The sequence below is a fragment of the Calonectris borealis genome, chromosome 2 (genome assembly GCF_964195595.1).
Source record: "Calonectris borealis chromosome 2, bCalBor7.hap1.2, whole genome shotgun sequence".
Taxonomy (NCBI): Eukaryota; Metazoa; Chordata; class Aves; order Procellariiformes; family Procellariidae; genus Calonectris; species Calonectris borealis.
This window is the reverse complement of record NC_134313.1, coordinates 159,821,478-159,841,789: the sequence shown is the minus strand read 5'-3', so window position 1 is coordinate 159,841,789 and position 20,312 is coordinate 159,821,478. Positions and strand designations below refer to the sequence as shown.

General features: G+C 40.0%; 1 protein-coding gene across 10 annotated transcripts in view; it reads left to right on the top strand.

Moving 5' to 3' along the window:
• Positions 1–18,035, top strand: part of ZMYND11 (zinc finger MYND-type containing 11) — a 112,221-nt gene extending 94,186 nt beyond the window's left edge. For 8 of the 10 annotated variants that reach the window (XM_075144128.1, XM_075144126.1, XM_075144124.1 and 5 more), the window contains 9 exons: positions 612–699; positions 1,906–1,961; positions 2,683–2,760; positions 3,298–3,416; positions 5,268–5,475; positions 7,357–7,425; positions 9,328–9,600; positions 10,689–10,874; positions 15,653–18,035. In XM_075144128.1, the coding sequence (XP_075000229.1) occupies positions 612–699; positions 1,906–1,961; positions 2,683–2,760; positions 3,298–3,416; positions 5,268–5,475; positions 7,357–7,425; positions 9,328–9,600; positions 10,689–10,874; positions 15,653–15,775 (1,200 nt within the window). In that variant the 3' untranslated portion in view covers positions 15,776–18,035. The remainder of the gene's footprint in view (positions 1–611; positions 700–1,905; positions 1,962–2,682; positions 2,761–3,297; positions 3,417–5,267; positions 5,476–7,356; positions 7,426–9,327; positions 9,601–10,688; positions 10,875–15,652) is intronic. The other 2 variants (XM_075144129.1, XM_075144127.1) reach the window with 1 other exon arrangement.
• The last annotated feature ends 2,277 nt before the right edge of the window (positions 18,036–20,312 follow it).

Here is a 20,312-nt window from a genome sequence, read left to right as displayed (position 1 = left end):
AACATCCTAGAAACTGATGATGTTTTGTTTGATGATTGGAATTCTCATAGGTGTCCTTGACAGACCACAACTGAAAATGCTGCATTCCTTATCAGACAAAAGACCATACTAGGAAAATGAACTGCATGGCTCCATGTAGGCATTTGTTAGGAGTTTGGAAGACTAAGACAATCAGCCTTCATCAGAAAGCACTGACTGTCAAGTGCAGATCCCTGAAGTATAAAGGCAGTCAACATTGATTTGAAACTAGCTGGTATTTTAAGGTAAAAAATCTTCACCTCAGGGAATATATTTTAATTTGAACAGGTGTTCTGGGCCACACCTTATGATGAAGCTAGTCAAGATTTACCTCGTCATAACCAAGTTTTTTTAAACTTAGTCAAGTATTAAAGCACCTGTTTTACTTCTGGGCATTGCGTAAGGGGACCAATGCAGCCAGTGTTCAGGTACAAACAAACCATGTCAAAGAGTTGTAAGTATTCCTTCTGTATGCAGGAAAGGCAGCGTCTGATCTCTCTTGCATAATGCAGATTTCTGTGAAAGCTTCTCTGCGTAAAACAGGTACAGCACTTTAACAGTCTTTTCACAGTCTTATGTTTTCTTTCGTGTAGAAAGTAAATGAAGGAAAGTACAGGAGTTATGAGGAGTTCAAAGCAGATGCTCAGCTGCTTCTACACAACACAGTGATTTTCTATGGAGGTAAGGTACTACAATTGCTGCTTGCTTTATTTGATTTATCTTTATCTGTAGGAAACTCACAAGTTCAGGACTGAATTTGGTATTAGATAATCTTAAGTGTGGATGACATCATTTAAGAGCCCTTAAAAATCAAAGTAAGCTGCAAGAGGACTTTGCAGGGTCTTTTCTGGCCCACCTAGTACACAACTAAACCTGGCTAAACCTGTTAGTGGGAATTTGCACCTTTGCTATCCTGTTTCTTCTGCAGCCTAAGTCGGTCTACACTGCAGATTTCTGCCAGTATACATATGTTGTTCTAGGGTGAAAAGAGGTCTGATCTCTGATGTGCTGTGTCAGCAGAAACATATCCTATAGACACACATTTTTCACTCGTGGGCAATATCTGCCATATTGTGACGGCAAATATAGCTACATCCACACTAGAAGTGTCCTGCTGGTGCAGTGTGTGGAGGTACAGCCATCAGAGAAGCTGCCAGCCACTGGGAAGGTAATAAGTGACTGTTTGATATGGTGGGACAGTCTGATTGGAAGTGGAAAAACACCACCACTGCATCCAGAAGCTATAGCCAGGTCCTGTAACAAGGATATCCAGAGCCATCATTTCAGGAAGGATGTGGTTCTCCCCTGCAGACATGGGCCACATCAGGGAAACTGGGAGGAGGGTGGGACCAGTCTATTTGCAGCATCGGAAGATCCACACTGTCGTTGGTAGGGAGAGATGTGAATGTGCTAACAGAGAAATACACGGGTGTAAAGGGAAACACATAGTGATAAATAGGCTGTGAAGCATTACTCTGAGCAAAAATACTTACGTGATTGTACCTGTGTTCCTGTCAAGTGGTGATAGCAGAGAGCCGCATTTTAGGACAATTGCAGTGTGTCGTTAAGACACTAGCAGAGAAAGAAACTGGATCCATATTAAGAGCAACCCTGCCTCCCTGCTGCTGCTCCTCAGATGTGTACTTGTATGGTTCAGTTTAAAAACTCACAACAGTATTTTTGCATATAAAATATGAAAGACAAAACAAATATAGAACTGATTGTTAGAAAATTTTAAATGGAAGGGTTATCCAAGTGACTAAATTATGTTTTGTATTCTCAAGCAAGACAATTATAGCATGAAAGTCATAGCAATGATAGCTGCAAATCTTTGTGAGCACTGCGATCATACTGTGATTGTTCATACCATTTATTTTTAATTTATAGCGGACAGTGAGCAAGCTGATATAGCGAGGATGCTTTACAAAGACACATGTCATGAAGTAAGTTGTACCAAGTAACCAAGATGTAGACAAGATACTTGATTTTCATTTCAGAATCTAAGAAAATTATTCTTCACATTACACAAATAAAAAGGGTGTGAAGTTTGTTGCAAATTTTCCCCTAACTTTCTAACAGCTGATTCAGAATTCCTTTGTCTTTTGTTTTTTTTTGCAACTAGACTATCATTTGGAAAATACCGATATTCAAATTTTAGTCTTGAAAATAATCTAGTAATACATAGTTGGACTAGAAATAATTGTACTTCCTAATATAAATTGAACCTGAGGTGAGATTCCTACCAAATTCTGTAACTGGCATTGAAATATTTCTCAACATTCAGAGGAGACCAAAAAATAAAGCTAGGGGAGCTGTCACACTTTCTCTATTTGTACAGTTGAATTACTTCTTTCAGAATTTACTTTAAATATTAGATAAATTTAAAGAACTATTCTTTGCAATTTAGCTATAATAAATCATTAAGAGTTGAATTAGTCTCCTCCCTCTGCCTTGTTTTTCTAAAACATGAATGACGTTTCTGCAGCTTCTCTTTCATCCACTCTCAACTCACCTCAGTTTCACACCTCTAGCTTGCACAGACAGAAGTAACTCCGCCAAATTAGCAAGCAGGGCTGAAAAATTTTACTACTTAAGAAAGAGGGATACTACTGAAGTCACATAAATAGGATTTTTTGGGCTTACTTACCTTTTTTTGTTTTTCAGCTGGATGAACTGCAGCTTTGCAAGAACTGTTTCTATTTGTCAAATGCGCGACCTGACAATTGGTTCTGCTATCCTTGTGTATGTTGCTGACGCAGATTTTTATTTGTTTGCTTTTCTGTATAAAAGCCTGCAATTTTGGTGTCATTAATGCTTGAATATTCCATTTCAGTAGGCTTGTTTCAAAAGTATAGTTAAGGCTCTGTAAGCCTAGATATTTTACACAAGTGAAATGTTGATTGAAGTTCAAAGCTGTAACAATATAGGTTATAAAACTTGGTTATCAGCCAGTTACAACAATCTCACAAAAAAATAAGGAGCTTGCAGAAATAAAACTTTGCTCCTGGATGAAGCTATAAAGACAAGTTTAATTTTGGGGCTGCTTAAGATCTCTGTTTTCAATAGACAGTTACACCCTTTTCAGACTTCGTATTTTTTTTACTTCAAGCAATACATCTAACAGGGAAAAGTGTATTGTAAGAAGATAAGAATGAAAATAGCACTAGACATAAACAGCAACCATATTCTTAAGATACTAGCATAGTATTATAGTAAAATATTTGTGGGAGATATCAATATAATACTTCATATCCAATAATAAGTACAACATTTTTTCAGATACCGAATCATGAGTTGGTTTGGGCCAAAATGAAAGGCTTTGGGTTTTGGCCAGCCAAAGTCATGCAGAAAGAGGACAATCAAGTTGATGTTCGCTTTTTTGGCCATCACCACCAAAGGTAATTTATTAATTACATGTGCTGCTTTCTACAAACAATACTTAAAAGAATTTATCTCATCTATCATGTTGTAAATCCTGGCTCAGCTAGTTGCCAACATTAGAAAGACTGAGTACTTTGCCATAACTGTTTCAGAAAATTTAAAGCTCAGTCTAACACATCTGAAGTTGCCAAATGGCTCAGAGATTCCCTTTCGATAGTTGCCATAGGGATGTTACTTAATGCCATATTAATTAAAGAAAGCAAGTGAACTTCAACTGTTTTTTCAAATCAGTAACAGCCTGCTAATCCAGGCCAAGGTGAAAATTGGACAGGAATGTACTCTTACTACCAGCAGTATTGACTTTGTGTAATTTTCTCTTCTGAGCAGGCATATTGCAATTTTGTGTGTTAGTAACATAATATACATCACACATGTTTCTCTCTCACTGCTAGAACATTGACAGAGCTCCTGCTGTGAGCCAGTTTGCAATTTCAGAGAGTAACTCTTTACATTGGAAACTTCACTCTTAGAGATCAGCTTTTACTTCCATCTCCAGTTGTTTGTTCAACATTTGGGAAGGGTTATAGTAGTGTTACTACAGTGGATGTACTGATTTTTTTTGCTGTTTGATTTATATGCCTATAAGGTGAAGAGAGGAGACATTTGCAAAGTAATTCATGGTTGTTGGGAAGGTGGTATATTTTGGTGCATCCCAAAAGGGCCTAGACAATTCAGTAACAGTGTTTTATGAGGCTGTTTATTTAAATTGCTTTTAGTGTAACTTGCACAGTGTGTAACATGTTTTCATTTGTTACATGAACTACTAAGATTTTCTAATAGACATAAAGTGGGTGAAGGAACTTTATTTGTGTCGCAATGACAGAATGTTTTACCTTGAATCTGTTTGCAAATACAGCTTATCTCATTAGTAGTTTTGGCATTAAGTTCACACAGCTTCAAACTATTTAAAAAAGTAACATGACACTTGCGGGATGAGGTGCTTGCAACTTCTTAAATGTGTGCTGATAGAAAAGGCGAAGTACACTTTACTAGAGCGCCATTGCTTAGTTACTGTGCTGGACTTGGACGAAAGGCCAAATTCGTGGTTGGTGTAAATTAGCATTGTTTCTTTGGCTTCACTGAAACGAAATTTATATTGCAAGAATTGAGAATCTGTCTGCAGACATTTAATCTGTTACAGTATTTACTCTGTTATGTAGATGTGCATGGCAGTGACTCTTTTTCTTTAATGTCCAATATTGCTTGGTATAACCTTTCAAAATGTCAAGAGCTGCCCATCTAACTCTATGAGGACTCTCTGAAAATATTTAAGAGGACAAAGTCCCTTTGGAATCGAGTCACTGGCATGAATTCAGTCCAAAAGAGCCTGACAGTCCCCACATGAGTTCAGTCCTGATAGACAGGGGCCCAAACTACAAAATGTCTCTATTCAGGGTGACAATTTGGTACATTCCTTGACAGTTTTAGCAAGGAGATCAAGAGTTAAATTGGATTAGCATACGAACCTTCAGTAAAGATGTTTCTGTGTCTGAATCAGGGCATTTAGCAAGAGAGTGGGTAAGAGATGTGACTGCTGTTGGTGCTGGGAGAGATTTGTGGCTCACCAAAAATGAAAGATACTTTCAGCCATAGCACCCACAGCTAACAAGTATTTATAATAACACAAATGTCTAATGGTATGCAGTCTGGTTTTTTTCAAATGTGTTGAATATACAAAAATTCTGAGTAAAAAGGAATTGTCAGTGATTGGCCACTGTGAAAAACTGCTTTTGAAGTCAGTTTTTCAGATCAAGATCCTTCATCTGTATTTAATGTTTCTGAACCTGTCTGTACTGTGTATTCAAAAGGGCCTGGATCCCCTCTGAAAACATTCAAGATATCACAGTTAACATCCATCGGCTGCACGTGAAACGCAGCATGGGGTGGAAGAAGGCCTGTGATGAGCTGGAACTGCACCAGCGTTTTCTTCGTGAGGGGAGATTCTGGAAGTCAAAGAATGAGGATAAAGGGGAAGAGGAGGCAGAGTCGAGTATCTCTTCCACCAGCAATGAGCAGGTGAGTGCTGCCACAATGTTAGCAATCAGGGCAATTTATTAAAGGGTACAAAAATGACATATTTTTGATTAATCTACTATTACATTAGCCTTGTGCTCTGTCTGCAATTTTGTGGTGAAAAAAAGAGGGTTCAAAGGCTTATTTTCCCTATGTTTTGTGGCTCAGTAATAGCAAGAATATAGTTTTCCTCTTTCCTCAGTTTCTTGGATGACCTCTGGGAAGTTTTAAAATGTTTGCCACCTACAGCACCTTGATGAGACAGACCAAGATTTCTAAAGTTAAATAGGAATGTTCAAGTTAAATGTCACGGATATCAGATAGACTGCAACACTGCCTTCTTGGACTGCCATCAAGGGACAGCCCTGTAGCTGTTCAGCCTTTTCACAGCTGGAGTATGTTCACTTTGGACTGTATTCTGCGTTACAGATCCCTGAGTAACACCAACCATGACATTTTCAGCAAGTCCAACTAAAGTTAGGTGTAGGCATTGCACTTAAGGACCACGTGAGCAGCAACTGATTAAACTCATTAAAAATAATTCTGCAAAACAAGAAAAATTACATTGCTTTAACAAAGGTGAAAAGCACAAAGGGCCAAGATACAAAAGTTTGCATTGCCATATGGAAATTCCCTTATCACGGCTGAACCTTGCTAGTCAGTCATTGTCCAAGAGGGTGTTATATATTCACTATTAATGATTTGGCAGTAAGATTTTCATAGCTTGCAGGATGCTTCTCTGTCTTTTTGGCAGCCTTTTCCCTGGCAACATCTTTTTTCCTTGTTTAAAACCACTATCCTCTCTCTAAGTCTGTATTTTAAAAAATCAGCCTGTTCTGGCCCTCTTCCTTTGCCCTTTTGTCAAACAGGCCTATCATCCAATTTGTAGCTAAAAACTTAAAGCTTATAAACCTGGATGTTGCTTTAAGGGGATGCTCCTTATCAAAGTGGTTTTAAGGTTTTTTTTAACCTGGTTTGCTTAGCTAACCCTTTGTAGCCCCTTTATTTAATGTCATGTATGCAGTCATGCAACAATGTATGATGAAACAGGAAAACAGTCACAAATAATATTTATGAAAGGTAACACAGGCATTTTCCCAGTTTTTCAGAAGTGTCAGTCATAGGGTTTAAAGTGTCCATTTGCATATTTTCTGTTCCACCCCAGCTGTTCATCCTTCACTTGGTTAATGCTTATACCTGTTTCACTGGTTTCCCAGGTACAGGAACATAAGAGTAGCCATCAAACTCAGTGCTCTGCAGTAATCCGCAGTATCCTGTCACTAACACTAGCTAGTACTGGATGCTTCAAAGACAGGAGTAAGAACTTTGCTGTAAGCCACTGTAAGATAATATACCATCCACTTAGATCTCACCCTTGTTTCTGTTGCTGGAGATTGGCTTTTGTTCTAAAGCATGAAGTTTCATACCCCTCCAAGCATACAGTTATAATCAATTATAGCAAGTCTGGATAATCTTACTATCTTTACATATATACATTCTCTTTATAATTACTGCTGTTTTCTGGCTTCCAACAAGATCTGCTGCCTAATTATGGGTCACTGATATCAGAATATTCCAGAAAACAAGTGTTTGAACTTGTTGAAATGAAGAAAAGAATGGTTAAGGGTATTTTAGTAAATACATATTGAATGTTAGAACTTGTTCATGAATTTTGTTCCTTCATGCAATCATAGTCATCAGTGATAATGTGGAAAGTTTATTGTGTGCAATTCTCATTTAAGAAGAGTATTCAACCTTTTATTTGCTAAATTAAATAATTGCAAATAATCACAAATAAAAGGTACATCAGTCATGTTACAATGAATGCTACTTATATGAACTGGTTTTTGGAATGATTCAATATGTTTTTCTTAATGTTCACAGCTGAAGGTTACTCAGGAACCAAGAGCAAAGAAAGGACGACGTAACCAGAGTATGGAACTCAAGAAAGAAGTAAGTAATCTCAATTACCATGTTTGTAGAGATAGCAAAGTACAAAAAGTCTGAAATTTTAAGACACTCCTTCAATTTTTGTCACCTTTTACTGATTTTACAGTATTAATCTTGGAAGTTCCAGCCCCATAGCTTGGTCCTTCTTGCTAACAAACAATTGTACCTCCCACATGCAAGCCACTGGTGTCATCATGGTAATATTCTGTATCATGAATAAATCAACTGTCAGCTTACAACATTATTTTTTTTTAATGACAAATTCACGCTAGTTAGTAAGTCTATGAACAACAGAAATTAGAAAGTATTTTGCACGATCAAGAATATTAAGTTTATAAAATGTCGTATCTAACTTTGTCCATGGAACTTCCTTCCTTGTTTATCCAGCTTGCACACTGAATGATCATGTAACCAGGGGACTGTATTATTATGCTTGTACACAAGGGGGCAGTTACCGAGACAGCCATAAATCTCATATTTCCTAACTTTTAAGTACTTTTTCCTGGCCTTGTTTCAGCTGCATGTTGAACACTAAGAAAAAGTTGCACATATGCACAGTCCTCAGAAGAGGACTCAGGACTCCATTACAGAGGATAGTTCAGGTATTTCAGCACCAGAATTATGTGGGATGGCCCTGGTGCCTGAAATACAGACATTGCCACTCCTAATATGTGGGCACCTGCCTCCCCATTGTATCTGATACTGCAGGAGGCACCGTCATCGATGGAGGCAGTGACACACAGTTTGTGCTCCCTGGGACACAAACTATATTTGAGTGCAAGATAGGGAGACTACAGCTTAGGATGTCTTGTCATTTTTATTGTTTTCTGTCACGCAAATGCTGTTATTTGCTTCATATATTTATGTCTTAACATTTGCCTTCTTAGCTCTGCTCATATTTGATCAGTGATCCAGAAGTCAATCACAGTGACCTATTAGAGAGTAATTGGTTGCAAAAGGGAATACACAGTCAGCCTTGTGATTGGTGTGAGCAGTGCCTCATCACACAGACAGGCACAAAGTCCAGTCCTGAGCAAGTCTGGTGTTACAAGGACTGTGTGCTTTGTCTGTACACTGTTAAATGAGCTTTAAAAAATGTAAGTTAAAAAAAACCAAATAATGTTCATCTGTGTCTTCAGACACTTCAAATACCAGTAAGAGTTTGCAGGGATATTACTTCTATCTGTTCTAAAGAGCAGGAGCAATTGGTGTTACAGTGTAATAACATTGGCAGCTAAATTCAGTACAGTACACTACAGTAACTATGATTTCTTTCTTGATAATTGTGTAATTACAGAAAGCTTCTGTGGTCATCCAAGTCTATTTCTATATTATTGGAAGCAAGACTTAGACACTCATTAGCCTTTCATCTTCAAAGCACCTTTGAAGTACTAATCAATCTTTGCAGCAGTTCTATAAAATCAGTGGAATATTACAGACTCCAGTGGAGGCTGTTGGGCCAGAGTAAGCCCAGAGTTTGCCAAAACAATTCAGGCACCTTGGCCACGCAGCTACAGTCTCTTCAGGGACAATGGTAGGGGTGAAAATCTATAACAACCCTTTAGTAATCCCAAGGGATCTGCAGTGATTCAGCATAGCCTCTGATGTTGGTCGTACTTTTTGGGAAGCGAGGCTGGTGTGTGTGGCATGCTGATGCCATACGTATGCTTCCTTCTGGAGGGCTCCTAGCTGAAGTCAGAAAAGCCTGACCAAAGAGCCTACCTACTGTCATGCCGGTTTTCCTCAGGGATCCCATGTCCCATTAGCACTAAATGTCTTCAACAGACACCTTTCACATTTAATTGCGCTGGCATTAGTCATGTAACATTTTTTCTCCAGGGGGAACTGAAAGTTAACCTGTTCTATTTTGATATCTGGATTTACAAGTTTGTTCTTTCTCTGTAGGAGCCAGAACCTGAAACTGAAGCAGTAAGTTCAAGCCAGGAAATTCCCACAATGCCTCAGCCCATTGAAAAAGTTTCAGTCTCAACTCAGACCAAGAAGTTAAGTGCCTCTTCTCCAAAAATGCTGCATCGGAGCACCCAGACCAGTAATGATGGAGTGTGTCAGAACATGTGCCATGACAAATACACCAAAATCTTTAATGATTTCAAGGACAGGATGAAAGCTGATCACAAAAGAGAAACTGAGAGAGTTGTGCGAGAGGCAGTGGAAAAGGTAACACTTGTTGAACACCACCTACACTCTGGTTTGAGAAGAGGAGGAGTGTGGATTTTTTTCACATTCTTTTCTATTTTTGTAACAACCATCCTTAAGAAAATGAATAAAAAACCTTTTCCAAAGAGACCACATAAAAATAGTCTTCATTATTGTTTTTTAGACCATTTCTGTACCAACAGACCTTAGTTTAAACAGAAAACTCCTTCTTTTTTTGATTCTTGTCCAGTGAAATCAGTTTGTGATCCAAAAATGAAACTAATTGTTCATTCATGAGTATCCATTTCCAAAGCCTTTGTCTCCATTGTCAAGTGTGGTTGTAAACAATGGCATTGTTTAAATGCTATTCATAAATAATTCTTTTGTCAATCTTTTGACCTAAAGATTAAATAGATGCACTGAAATTTGTTTGAATTTTCGTATCTAATGATAACCTGTTTAAAATTCAGTATCTAAGCCTGAGCTGGTCACCTTTGGCTGGAGAGAGCAGGACAATTCAGACGATGATTTGTCTGACCTCTTTTAAGTACCTGTCTTAAGACAAGATGAATTTCCTTCTGGATGAAGGACTATGGAATGAACCTAGGGAGTTTAAGTGTTAATCCTGTAGGATTAAGACACCAAACTTTCAGATAACTGAGCAAGGGCAAAGGAATCCCGACAATGAATACTAAGAGGTACCTCTTACTGAACTCAGGGGTGTTCTATTTTGTATTTTCCATTGTGCCCTTGCTGTAGATTTATATGCAGTTGTAGATTTGGAAAAGACAAAATCTTTGTCTAAGATAAAGTCATAAATTTGTAAACTGATTGTTGAAAAAATATACATGGAACCTATTTAGCTGGTTTTGTAGATGCCTAGCAGAATAGAAATACGGTGACATTTTTATTTTGAATGTTTCTTATGGGATGGACGTTTTGTTATAACTTTAAAGGAGAGAACTTTTTGTTTTCTAAATAGGAGAAATCTCTAATTATGTGACCTCCACCCACATCAGTAATAGAGGTTTAAAGAGTGGAGGTTTAAAGAAGATACTTTTATTCCAATAGCTGTCCAGTGACTTGTTTTGCTGACTTTCTTGTGGCAGCTGCGTACAGAGATGGAAGAAGAGAAAAGGCAGGCTGTAAATAAAGCTGTGGCCAACGCACAAGGAGAGATGGACAGAAAATGTAAGCAGGTAAAGGAGAAGTGCAAAGAAGAATTTTTAGAAGAAATTAAGAAGCTAGCAGGCCAGCACAAGCAACTGATTTCCCAGACCAAGAAGAAGCAGTGGGTAAGTGTCAAAAATTTATTACAAAAGAATAAGTGGAAATATATAATGCATACTGCAGCCAATTGAAGGTGATTTCTTCCTTACTTTTAACTGCACCGCTCTTTCACTGGTCTTTCAGCTTTAAAGTTTTCTCCTTCATATTACTGCTTTCAAATTTTCTTAACCTTCAAATTTCAACCCAAAGTTCTGATTACTTTCCATCTTAATTATGTAGTGTTAACAGCACCATCTTCTTGAGTCCAATCAGACATTAGTATCAAAATATTTTTTTCTAAATACAGTTTTACTCCATATAAGACATGTTTTCCATTATGTTCACACTCCTTTGATCTCAAGGCCCCAGAGGGTACAATATCTGGCTGCATCAATTTGGATTCCCCTGCTAATAATGCTGGTAGTGATATCCTTTTGGCCTTTTCCTTTCCTAGCTTTTTCTGCAGCTCTTTTATGTTCTTTTGTATTTAAGACATGACTTTCTGAAATATATTTCCCTCCCTTGTTCAGTACTCAAGCCCAAATCTGCAGCATTGCCTACAAAAATCATGTTTGTATGCCCTTTAGAAAAGTGAAAACAGACATCTAACTTACCATTCTGTTACATGCTGCAAACTTTTCCCTGTTTTCGTTTGGTTTGTGTCTCATGTTTTCTTTTCAAGCCAGAAGTGTGCTCTCCCACATGGCTGTACAGCATCTACTCAAACATTGCAAGTACTGTAATACTGTGCTGCTAGCCTGTAACAGAGAATGGGTGGAAACTGTTACGCTAAGGAGCAGTGAGCCTGGCACACATACAAACTTGGCTATTTCTCTGCTAATTTTCATAGAACAAAGAAATGAAAGCCATCGTTCAGGAAATCGCACTGCACTGCAATAGCTATCTATAACATACAGTAGGATGGGTACAAGATTTTCTACTCGCCTCCTCTTGAGCTTTGATTTTGCCAGGCGCGGCTGCGAAGCGTGTGGGTGCCTTGCCACAAGATGGCACACTGATCTGAGCAGCGGCGGACAGCCGCCGGCCCGCTGCCGCTGCCGCCCGGGGACAGCCAGCCCTGGCTACGGCCCGCAGCTCCTGTTTGTCTTCCGCTGTAAAGGGCTGTTTGTTTATGTTCAGCCTCATTAGTCCTTGTTCTTACAGATGAAACGATGGTCCCTGCAGAGAAAACTCTGCTCTGTAGAAGAATGAAATAAATACCAAGGCAAGACAATCGGTTGCTGACTATCACAGTTACGAGTTTGGTTTTTTGTAAAGAGAAGAACTACTTCAAATGCCAGAGCTCCTGTAGAGTTTTCATTTCTGTTGCTCGTAGAGATTTTACTGTGGGTGTTACGATACTGCAGTGCTTGGGTCTCTGTCAGTTAGAAAATTCCTCCCTGTCTACCTATCTCTGCAGACCAGAGAAGTTATTTAGGTCTCCAACTTGATCAAGTTACCGTGTTTAATGAGTCACCAGCTGCGGGCGTCTGCAGGCATGCTTTTGCCTGTGGACTGAGAGGGAAACTGAATTGCCTTTGCCCGCTATAGAACTACGTCAAATTAGCTCTCTCCTGTCAAAAGTTAAGAGTGCACATGTGAACTGTTGCTATCATTCAGCTGATATGCAGTAACTCAATCACAGTAACTTGATTGTGAGTCTGGACTCTTAGCTATAGCTGCTTTTTGGTGTTTTTGAAGGCAGAATTTATGAAAGAGACTCCCGAGACTTACTTTCATCTGCTCCAATGTGCCTTTACCATATCCTTTAGCCTAATCAGAGAGCGCCCTGGTACCACTTCCCTGCCTCTCATGATCATCTGCATAAAGCCTCTTTCCGAGCAAGACAATTAAAGATATAAAGAGTATTTGACATTCTTGCCTATTTCTGTGGCCGTAGAACTATCTGTCAATCACCACCTTAAATGAAGGCATCATACAGGCAGCTGGTTTGCATGTGGTAGGAGAGAGAGGGTAAGGATAAACACCTTTGCATTAAAGCTGATGGATCTGCCTGCCAACACACAGGCTCAGGCGGCTGGAGTTGGTCCAATTACACCACTCCCCAGTGATTTTTCCTTCGGTGGTACTAATGACAGTCCCTGGTGTGTAGTACTGCTCTTGTATGCTGCTATTATAATGATAGCTCCTTACCAAAATCTCGTGTAATTAACACACATACTAAATGAGTTTTGGTGGCTTTGCTTTTTAATTAGAAGCAGAGACCTCTGGTTTTGCATAATGCAGGTGTCTAGGCTTGGGAATACAGCTGCTAATATTCATGCTATATTTGTCTTTTTCTCATACCTAAAAAAAAAAATCCAGTCAGGATGAAGGGTTTTGCTGGTGGTGTACGGGCACACGACAAGATGCGCTCCCAGCCCTCAGGAGCCTAGCGCATAGTTAAAGAACAACATTTTCTGTTACTCTAACTGGGCACGGTCCCCTTGGCTTAACCTAATTTCATTTCTATACTTCCAGAAAATTTGGATTTAATACAGATACCTCAAGTAAATAGCAAACGAAAGGAAGACATGTAAAGGCAGGGATAATGATCATGAGATTACGCAGTTTGATGGCCTCCAGAATACAGGCTAGAGTGCTGGTCTTGACAATGCTTCTTTTTTAATTTCTCCCAGTTCCTTTTAAATTGGTGCATAGTTCATTTTTACAGATAATTTTTGACTTCTGTCTCTTTTGATTATATTTACATGTATATTTATTCTAACTTGCAACAGGTTGTTTTTAAGTGAATGAGCATTGTCCATGATGTGTACTGTCTGAAACAAAAGCCCAAGTGATTGATAACGTTTAGAAAGAGGAAAATACAAAAAAAAAGAGGAGGCCTGAGGCCAGCTGGCATTTTGCCTTCTCTGCCACATGTGCTGGTACCAGCTTAGATGACACTATTTTCCTTTTGTAAGTGGAGATTTACATCCCACACTTATGGCCAGCATATGTAAAGGGAAGTGCAGGACCCACAGATCAGTTGTCCTCTCCTGTCTTAGCTTTTTTTGATCTCTCCAAGCGAGCAGATGTGAAACTGGTCTCTGGGCTGAGGCCCATGCTGTATGTAATGGAGAGACACAGCTGTTCCCTGCACCTTTCCAGCGGATGATCCTAATGGTTCCCACAGGCTTGTGGGCAGCCAGCAACATGAAAAACCAGGAAAACAGCTCTCGAGAGAACACTTGTTTGCAGACATTTCTAGAAATAAACTTCCCTGGAGCTAAGTTATAAAAGGAAAATGGAGAGGTTCCCTTCTCATGCAGCTAGGGCAGACCCTTTATTGCTGATGTAAATAAATAGTTATTGGTTTAGGCAATGTAAATGTCGGCATTCTTGGATCTGTCTTTTAGTAGTGTGCAGGGTTGTTGTGTTTTTGTTTTGTTTTAAGGCAGTTGGGTTTGTTTTCTTTGTAATTCTCTGTTTTATTAACAATGCTGCAGCTAGACAGGACATAAAAAGTAAATTGTGTGTTATTCTGTGGTTTGATAGCAGCCTGCACAGACTGTGTGATATCCCTCCCTCTGTTCCCCATCATGCAATAAGCATTTCAGACTGGATTCGTAAAGATACTCTCTGATTTTGAGCAGACCGAATTCAGAAAGACAAATCTGAGATCGTTAGAACCTGGCTTTCAAGGGCGCCGAGTGTAAGTGGTTCCTTTAGCAGCAATGCCACCTTACTTTACAGGATTTTGGTCAGAATGATAGCTAATGCTTTTGCAGCACTCCCTGAAGGGGTATAAAACCACCTGGAGACAGGGCACGTTGCCTGACTGGGTGCCATACCTCCTTGTTGACCACCTGTAGTGTGGACCAGCATGTTGATTCCCTTTTTTTAGTTCCTCAGAGGCCACAGGGTTATTTTCCAGGTAGCTCTTCCAGCTACCAGGAAACTGGGGGCATTCTGTGTGTTCCGGGGTAGAAATCCTCTGCTGCAGCACTCCCCAGAATGAAGTATTTCTGCAGAAACCATGGGCTGTGCAGCATAGCTTTCTTTCAGGAGTTTTGTGCCATCCTGGCAGGCATGAGAAGGGGCAAGAGCCCATGTAGCCATCCTGTGTACGACAGGCCTTCTCTGGTTTCTGGAAGACTTAAAGGAAAAGGCACTTTCTTGCTCTTCTCGGTAGCACTGATGTAGCACGAGGCTTTCTTTTCATGAGATTGCAGTGCCGTCTGGCAGTCAGCAAACGCCAATGACAGTAGCCTCCTTGCAGACCTACGGTAAATGGGCTGTAACAAACCACTTGGTAATGAATTATTCTTTTCTGCAGTGGTGTTATTGTTGTGACTTTTGAGATTTTCCTAGCACACAAGGGTCTTCCCCAGCAACCTCTGGACAGGTCAGGCTTGTAAAGAAACCTCAGAAACAATGATTTGCAAGCTTGCGCAGGACCTGTCCACGCCAGAAGCGCCTGTTGATTTATCGTAGCTTTTAAGACATAGATCAGGGTGCTATTATACAAATGTAGGGTAAAAGGTGGTTCCTGCACTGTGTGGCTGAAAAATGTCAGTCCACTGCCCTGAGAGATAAGTTTTCTTAAATGAGAGATGATTTTTTCAAAAGCAATAATTCAGACTTTGGAAAACATGAAAGCATTGTGCAGATTTGCTGAAGATTGCTGCTTTACTTAGGAAGTGTGAAAAATGCCCTCCTGCCTCTGGATGCCCCAAGCATAAATAAAAGAGAAGTATTGCTCTGCATGTGCTGGTGCATCCACGAGCAGGTGAGAACACTTGGGCGTTGGTAAGGAGGGATCCTGCGAGGGTGGTAATCTCATCTCGTTTGTTCTCTCCAGTGCTACAACTGTGAAGAGGAGGCCATGTACCACTGCTGCTGGAACACTTCCTACTGCTCCATCAAGTGTCAGCAGGAGCACTGGCATGCTGAACACAAACGTACCTGCCGCAGAAAAAGATGAAAGAGTTATTCCTCCCCTAGAAAACCACCCCGATGATTGCTATTCTCAGACACAGCGGTTTTTGTTTCCAAGAAGCCAAAATTGTTTAGAATTTGCTTCCCATTTTGCACCAGCCTTTAAACACTTTTCGTAAAAGAAATTTTGCACAGTAATTTCAATCTTCTGTTTAATGCTCCTCCAAAATTTTGTCAGCGAAATGAATTTAACATCTGTGGGAGCAGGTTACTTTAAATAATTTTAAACTAGAGGATTTGTTGCATTTTCAGCAAATTTTAAAACATTTTTAGGTTTTACAGAGATTTTAATCTTTAAAAACAGCAGATCTAAAAATAAGAAAATCATGCAAGCTTAACAAAAGAGAACATTTAAAAACTAGATCTGAATGTAAGAAGTATAGAACTATTTCAGAAAAACGAAGCATACTACCTTGATGTAACATTTATTTCTTAACCTTGTTGAGCTGGTTTTGTTCAGCTTAATTTTACTGTTTAAAGGCATTATCTATTGGTTATACCAGTGGGTACATGATTGAATTTAGGGAACAGGGTTGACACAGCAGGTGCTAGTCCTGCATATTTTTTCTTAAATATTTCCCAACTGTGTTTTATTTTCATTATTTCTTTTCAATATATAACTTTTATAACAAAATATTAGCTTTGATCTTGTAGTTTAAAATCACAGGGAACTGGGGTAATCTTTTACTGAGCTGGATCTTAGAGAAAAATGAATATTTAAATTTTGAAGTTTGCACATTTCATCTTTGTCCTAACATGAGTGCTTGTAACAAGAATAAGAAAAGCCAAAAAACAAAAAAACCAACTACCTTTATTCATACACGGAATTATGAGGCATACAAATTTCTTTATTGCGCCCCCCTTCAGCCTCCCCAATCCAACGTCATTTGACTGCCTATGATCTGGTGTCACCTGGTCCATTGTAACTTGATAATAAAAGGAGAAAAAGCACTTAAGTTTCACAGAAGCCGTTATGTTTGTAGTAATGGGTCATTGCCTAATAATGAGCTCCATCACTGTACTCAGAATGAAGAATAATGCATGTTAATTTTCTTGTATTAAAGATGCCGTGATTTGTAAAAAGTCTGTATTTTGCGGAATGTCTGGATTAAGAAGCATTACCAATAGGAATGGATCGATAGTTGAAAAATGATTTTCTTTTTGTTTGTTTTATATATAGATATATGAATTGCATCCATGTTCAGAGACAATTTTTTAAATAGATGTAAAGCTTACTTAAATAGCTTTTCTTTTAAAGTGTCTCCGCATTTTAGTTTCTTTCAGAGATTGGTCTTAGACTGAGTCATATGCCCATTAATCATCCAGCTATTTTTTGAGAAGTTAGAGGAATAATTTGTAAATATTTATTTAGATCTTTGATATTTATTGAAAGCAATTACATGATGGAACGATGGAAGCTGAAGAATCAGGAGGAAAGCCTTTAAAAAAGTTTTCTCTAGGATTTGTCAGGGTCATTGTAAAGATGAAAATATAACTAAGACTTCTGTGAACTACCACTGAAATCCTGATCTTTTTTACTTACAGTGGTGATATAAGTTAATTGACTAGATACTGCCAAATAATGCCCAATATGTTGCAGAAATTAAGTGGTAAGTTGATTGGAAAAAATAGTAAGTAGATGGTAACTTGTATTACCACAGCTACATTATTGCCTGATAAATGTGTAATTAACTTTTGTCGCCTCTGTGTTGTGACTGTAAAACACTTCACAACTAAAAATCAATCTTGTTCGATTACTTTACAAGTTCCAAAACTTCGATCCACCCCTATGAAAGCAAGTTATTGTGGAAATATTTTTGGTGTAAAATCATTCCAGAATATGTAATATTTAACTGATAGCTGCATGAAAGTAAGATTCGTGTTACTTTGGCTTTTTTGTCTCTGTTGACACGGTTGCACATTTCCAAGTTACTACAGCGTGAAAACTGTGTGTTTTAAAGAAAAAAAAACAAAACAAAAAAAAAAGATTGTGGCCTGGTTTTGTATAAGTTTTAGGTAAAATTACAATTGATTGTTTTAGGAATCATGATTTAAAATTAATTTTTCTGCAAATCATAAAGCTATATTAAAGTGTTGAGCTTAGCCACTATGCACATTGTAATTATTCATTGTGGCTGTCCAGTTTATGATGCATTCTGGCATTTTGTAAGCTGCTCTGACTAGCAATATATAGAGTCATTTAATGTGTTAACATTGGTTAATAAATGTATTTAAAAAAAACCTCACTGAAAGTGTCCGTGTTGATTTTGGCCAGTTGTCCCCACTGGGACACTGTCCTTGGGTGGGCGTGCATGAGGCTGCTATTTTTACTTGTCCTCGCCTAGAAAGAGCGGGGCTGTGGGTGGGGGAGCTGTGCCTGAACTCGCAGGGACCTTGCTCCTGACTCCAGGTGAGCTGGCAGGTCCATGCAAGGGCTTGAGCATTTAACACGGCTCTCGGCACCGAAAGTCAAGCTTTTCAGCCCGTTCGGGGCCAGCAGCCTCCGAGGGCTGCGTCCGTCATGTTCTGGCTTTTATGCCAGGTCCTGCGCTGCCGGCAGCCAGGGAGGGGCTCGCAGACCCCTTCTCCCTGTGCTTCCTCTCACCGGTGGCCCCGCTCTGCCTCCTCCCTGACCCAGTCGCCAACCCTGAGCCTGCTCCTGTTACAGGTTTTATTAATAAAATAATTTTATCCGGAGGGACTGAGAGGACTCTATGAATCCAGCTCCAGCTTGAGCCGCGGCAGCGTTTCTCTTACAAACGCAGCCCGGAGAAGCAGTCTCTCTCACTTATTTTCGAAGTCAGGACTGGCTTCCAGCGAGGTGCCCGAGGGAGCCGAGGGCCCATGCTGGTGCCGCTGCCCGCGGGGCACGTCCCACAGCCACCCCCAAGAGAAAGGGCCATTTGGGGATGAGCCACGGGCAGGGCGGCTTGTCCTGGAGCCCCATCGTGACTTCAGGGCTGCAGGAGGGATGCTGTGGGAATTGGTTTTTCTGTGGCAATTAAGAATTTCCCTGTGGGAATTAAGACCTGGGAAGACCTGCTAGTCCCGGGGGGGGGAGGGGGGGGGAAGGGGGGGGCAGCGGGGAAGAAAAATTATATTTTAAATATTTAAAGACCCCTCAAATTTTATTATTTTAGCCAAACTTTTCTGTTCTTACATGAGTCATAGCATTTTACCCAAGAGTGCAAATTTTATTCATTCATCTTGATGAAACTCGATTAAATACAAATAACCAGCATAGCCCACATACTGCAAATGAATCGTTTATGCCGAATCAAGCCAGCCAAGCAGGATCAGGAGGGAGCAGCGTCCCCCTCCAGCCCCCTTTCCCAGGCCTTCTCCCCTTTCGATGACTGCGGTCAGCCTCCAAGCACAGCACCGCTCACCAGCACCCCACTGGCAGAAATCCCTGGTGGAAACACTCCCCCACTCCCCTCCCCACGTGCATTTGCCGGTTCAGGTGTCACCAGTGGGACCGGTATCAGGACCAAAGAGGTTAAATGCTTTGGAAGTGCCACGGCAGCTTCCCACCCCCACCACTTAACGTGGGTCCTCTGTGACCTGCCGCACCCCATCACACGGCCCACGCTGGGCCCTGTCACCGCCACCCCTGCAAAGCAGAGGAGGGTATTTGTCCTTGCGCTGCCCCAAAGCTGCAAACTTCCTTCCACCAGAAATCTTGGGATGAGCAGGGGTTTCTCTGAGTTGCTGCGCCTTCGCCACTGCAGACAGGGCTGTCTTAGTGCTCCTGGAGCATCAGTCTTAAAGGCGTTTTTTTTTTATTGTTGCCTTTTCCTGTATTTTATCATTATTGTTGTTGTTGTTATTGTTAACATTATTATTGTTGTTGTTGTTATTTAATAATTTTAACTCTGGCTATTACTTTATCTTAAGGAGGAGCAGTGGTTTCTGCCTCCTGCTTCCTTTAGGTGGAGCGAGCTGCCCAGCTCAGGGCTTGTTTGCCTTTCCAGATCTTAAATGACTGAGTATGTGAAATATGTTTGGGATTTGTTACCGGTAGTTAGGGGCGACCCAGCCAATTTTAGCCTCACTGAGTGAGAGCACATATGCGATCTGTGCATATGCTTTCCAAATGCTTTCATAAATCAAATTGGGAGGGGGGGTATCAAAACCAGAGAGGCCCCTCTTGCATTGTTTCATGTTAAGGAAATTCAATTGCAAGTGGAAAAGTCCATCCATTTGCAAGAATAATAGAGTATTTTGGTTTTAAGTGGGAGATGTTTATAGCTAATGTAAAAGGAAAAACCCCAACTATCTTGGACCTTCCAAAACCCTGAAAAAACTGTCATATTTTATCTTAATAAAACCTATTTCCAGATGTCAAAAGGCTCACAAGTACGTTAGACTCTGAATAATGCTCTTTAGAAAAGAAATGCTGGTTTGCTAATGGTTCAAAATTGTAAAATCAGAAAAAGAAAGAGAACCCAAAGAAAATTAACTCTAAATTGCTCCTCCTGCTCCCCATGGCCATGCCTGCCCTGGGACCTCTCCAGCCCCAC